Consider the following 4,640-nt stretch of genomic DNA (forward strand, 5'->3'; position numbering starts at 1 on the left):
ACAATTTGTAAATATCATAAGTATAACTTTAACCTAATGCTAGAAACAAAATTACAACTTAAACACAAAATAATTCATTATTACTAAATTTGTATTTAAGTATTAATTATGTCGTTACTAGCTAGTTTAAAATTATAATTATAATATTTACAAAATAGTGTCTATTTTTTTGTTGTATTTATTCTGATTTTCACATATAAACAATAATTTGTTGGATAAGAAAAACGACTTGAAATACATGTTTTGCCCTTATTTTTAATAATCTAATAACCTATTTAACATGGAGGGGGAAAATCACCACTTTAAAATAATTGAGAAGAAATTCAAGAGGGAAAAAACTATAAGCATATAATTGAAGAGAAAAAACAAAACTAAAAAAGTCTTATTTTCTCTATTTCTTATCATCTGAAATTAAAATTACATCTTCTAATATTTATAAGATTCATGTGTTCCTTTATTTATTTCGATCATTCAGCTTTACTAGTTTTTTGTTGTTCGTTGACATTATTTAATCGCACATGGCCTGTATTTACCACAAGTATTAATAAAGAGATAAAGAGTAATTTCAAACAATAGCAAAAAATGATGGTTTGAAGTTTGAACTTTGAACTTTAGAATATTATAATTTGGGGTATTAAAGTATTATTTTCCAGTTTTTTTTTTTTTAAATATTATTTTCCAAAAAAAAAAAAAAAAACAGTAAAGTATTATATATCCGCAAAGTGACAGTTTTCAATCAGGCCATAAACTTCGATGAAATTTTCAGTCAAACGCAAAATGCAAACCCAACGGCTATAATTCCGGGGTGGTTTTCTTTCTCTTCAACATCTTTACCTGAGATTCAAGAACCAGGAGAATTCATCGGAACTGAAATGCCACAAGCTCTCAAATTTCATCTGTCTTTGTGGAACATCTCATTCCCAATAATTTTATAAAGTCAGTCTCGCTTGCCCATTTGTCCTTTGATTCTTTCAGTTTGTAAAGAATCCGCTCTTCTTTGGGAAAACAATAAAAAGTAGTTGAGCCAAACGTTTTTTTTCACCCCAACATCTTCTGCATTCTGCAATCTGCATTCTGCATTCTCCCCTGGGGTGTCATTTGAATTTTTATTTATTTAATTTTTGTGTTTTTTTGTTTTCATTTTGATGATTTTGGGGGGTTTTTTCAGTGATAATCTTGAAAAGCTCTCATCTTTGGAGTTTCTTGATCATACCCTCCCTCTCCCCTATTAGGGCATTCCCTGTAATGTAATCTGCCTTGAAGACAAAGTTTGGGTGTTTCAGGCTTGGTTCTTTGGATCCAATTCTGTTTCTTGTTTCAATATTTAATTTAATTTAATTTTTTTTGTATTTTATAGATTTTTTTTGTGTGTGCATATATTTAGCTTCATTTTTTCTCATTAGGGTTATTTTTGGGTCCAATTTTTCTTGTAATTTTGCCTATCCATTGTTCCTCTGAAACAATATCTATTTATTGTTGTTCTTACATTGTTTCTGGGAGAATAGGAATCTTTTGTAGGCAATAAGAAGAAAGGGATCCTTGAATTTATAAGCCTATAGAAAGAAGTTGACAATGTCTGCTGTGGATGTGGCTTTGTCAAGTCCTTTTCAAGAAGAGTCAGTGAGGTCTAGCAGGCACAGCAGCAATAATGCCCCGTTGGGGCTTTGCACGAACGAGTCGATTGTGATTTATATAACGGTCGGCGGTTCTGTGGTTCCCATGCGTGTTTTGAAGTCTGATTCCATAGCTTCAGTGAAGCTGAGGATACAAACATGCCAAGGGTTTGTAGTGAAGAGACAGAAGCTAGTTTTTGGAGGGAGGGAGCTGTCCAGGAATGATTGTTTGGTGAGAGACTATGGTGTTGTGAATGGGAATTTCCTGCACCTCATACTTAAGCTCTCTGATCTCCTTGTCATCAATGTTAGCACCACTTGTGGGCAGGATTTTGAGTTCCATGTTGATAGGCATCAGAATGTTGGGTATCTCAAGAGACAGATTGCCAAGGAAGGGAATGGCTACTTTGATCTTGAGGATAAGGATCTGTTCTGTAATGGTGAGAAGCTTGAGGACTTGAGGCTCATTGATGATATCAATAAGAACACTGCTGATGCTGTGGTTCACTTGGTAGTTCAGAAATCGGCTAAGGTTTGGGCGAAGCCCGTTGATAGGGATGTTGAGCTGTCTGTTGTTGCAGCAGCGACAGCGAATTGGAACGAGAACCCACAAGTTAAAGAACCTACCCGAGATCTCCAAGCTTTGTCCACAAAAAACAAGAATTCCCCAGATGTCCTTTTGGAGCCAATTATTGTCAATCCAAAGGCTAAATTGCCTCAGTCTTTGTGGGATTTGATCAATTCTGCACTTGATGGGTTGGTGAAAGGCAAAACGCCTATTAGATCGTCTGAAGGCACCGGGGGAACCTACCTTATGTTGGATGGATCAGGGAACAAGTATGTTGCTGTGTTTAAGCCTATCGATGAGGAACCGTTGGCTGTGAATAACCCTCAGAACCTACCTTTATCACCAACTGGTGAGGGGCTCAAGAGGGGAACCAAAGTTGGGGAAGGTGCCTTTAGGGAGGTTGCAGCCTTTTTACTCGACCATCCAAAAACCGGCCCTCGCTCATTCTCCAATGGCGGGGAGATTGGCTTCTCCGGGGTGCCTCCAACGGCCCTCGTTCAATGCTTGCACAATGGCTTTCACTACCCCGATGGATTTCAGTGGTCACCCGAGAACATCAAAATCGGTTCACTCCAGTTGTTCATGAGTAACTGTGGAAATTGCGAGGACATTGGACCTCAGGATTTCCCGGTGGAGGAAGTGCATAAGATCAGCGTTTTCGATATAAGAACTGCCAATGCAGATAGGCATGCCGGGAACATTTTGGTGAACAAAGGAGAAAACAGGCGCACTATGCTTACCCCAATAGATCACGGCTACTGCTTGCCCGAGAAAGTAAGGCCTTTTATTTTTGCTCCATACATTATGCTAGTATAAAATGGGCATGTTATATCCTTTTATCTTAGGAAATATACATGAATTTGATGCATATGAATTAGAACTTATATAATAGTTAGTTCATAATAGTCAACTAGATTAGATTTTTTTATTTTTTTTTTGAGTACTACTGACTCTGTTACAATGTAGTACCTCAACCAGATTAGATAATTGTCTTTGCATTGATGATTTGTGTGATAAGAATATGGTGAAACATTTTGTGCAGTTTGAAGACTGCACATTTGATTGGCTGTACTGGCCACAAGCCCGGCAGCCATTCTCAGCAGAGGCGATCGAGTACATAAAGTCGCTGGACGCTGAGGAAGACATTGCACTTCTGAGATTCTACGGGTGGGAGCTGTCATTGGAGTGCGCTCGAGTGCTGCGAATCTCGACAATGCTATTGAAAAAAGGGGCAGAGAGAGGACTAACGCCTTTCGGAATTGGCAGCATGATGTGCAGGGAGAATCTGAACAAGGAATCCGCGATTGAGGAGATAGTTCGCGAGGCTATGGGTGCTCGGGGCAGTAGGGATGAAACTGAATTTCTTCAGACTGTGTCGGAGCTCATGGATGTCCGGCTCGAGAGGCTATTGAAGGAGGAGGAGGAGGATGATAAGAAGTAAAATGTGTGTATAGAAGAAGAAGAAGAAGAAGAGAGAATGGGCAGTGAAGTCCATAGTATAGATGGACAGAAGGGTCCTAATATATAGCAGTGATTGATGATTATATAGGTGGAGGATCAACTCTTTTGTGTGTGGTCTGAAAGCCCCCTTTTTCCCCCCCTTTTTGGATCTCAACTTTCTCACTATGATGACTCTTTGATATTTTGGGATATATATTTAAGAGAAGTTGAATAATAAGTAAAAATCAAGTTTGGTTAGATATGGATTCTCCTTCCTTGTGGGAACAACTCTGCTCTTCTTAGTATCATTATCCAACTTCTGCATATTCTCTTCTAATTTAACTTGATGGTTTTGGCCACATATTATTGGGAACAAGGTGATACAAATAAAAGTATAAGAAATAATAGGGACTTAATTAATGTGTGTAATTATTAGGAGGATTGATTATAGATTAGTAGGAAGATATTGTGTATATTGTATTACCTTGTATAGTTAGTATAATTTTAGTAGGATAATATTATTGGTATTAGTAATTTAGTATAAATAGGTCCATTGTGTATGAGGATTAAGAAACAGAGAAATATATTATTATTTTACTTATTATTTTGTATATAAAAAATTGAAAAAAATACAGCAATAGAAAAGTTTACATTATTATGAAAAATATTTTTGGATTCTTATTCATTTTTGTACACCAAGTATGATATTCAATTGATGATTTTGTATTGTATGAGATCTTTTCTACGAAAGAACCCGTACAATATATTCATATTTTGAAGGATGAAAGTTAAACCTTCCTAGCTTTGGTATGGTTTGAGTCTATCTTGGATGTATTCATAGCCAAACAAGCTCTTCATGGCCAAAATATTTGCAATGGGTGTTGTGTATTAGACATTAAATATCCCGATTTAGAGGATGGTTGTGTGTGGAGAATTACAGATCAAGATGACACTTTGGAATGCTACACTCTTAATTATTCTAATCCAACTTTTCAAAAAGAACTAAGTAGCCCAGAGTC

General features: G+C 36.7%; 1 protein-coding gene across 1 annotated transcript; it reads left to right on the forward strand.

Annotated features, from left to right (window-relative positions):
- Positions 1 to 760: 760 nt before the first annotated feature.
- Positions 761 to 3,881, forward strand: LOC116026837 (phosphatidylinositol 4-kinase gamma 4-like). Its single transcript, XM_031268250.1, has 2 exons — positions 761 to 2,955; positions 3,224 to 3,881. The coding sequence occupies exons 1-2, from the start codon at positions 1,573 to 1,575 to the stop codon at positions 3,620 to 3,622; spliced, it is 1,782 nt and encodes a 593-aa protein (XP_031124110.1). The 5' UTR covers positions 761 to 1,572; the 3' UTR covers positions 3,623 to 3,881.
- The last annotated feature ends 759 nt before the right edge of the window (positions 3,882 to 4,640 follow it).

The sequence above is a fragment of the Ipomoea triloba genome, chromosome 8 (assembly GCF_003576645.1).
Source record: "Ipomoea triloba cultivar NCNSP0323 chromosome 8, ASM357664v1".
NCBI classification, from domain to species: Eukaryota; Viridiplantae; Streptophyta; class Magnoliopsida; order Solanales; family Convolvulaceae; genus Ipomoea; species Ipomoea triloba.

What these genes read in the sequence shown, in the direction of transcription:
- LOC116026837 (XM_031268250.1), top strand. Translation starts at nt 1,573, where the DNA reads ATGTCTGCTGTGGATGTGGCTTTGTCAAGTCCTTTTCAAGAAGAGTCA. An exon ending in GCTACTGCTTGCCCGAGAAA is followed by an intron (nt 2,956 to 3,223) that starts GTAAGGCCTTTT and finishes CATTTTGTGCAG; the next exon opens with TTTGAAGACTGCACATTTGA.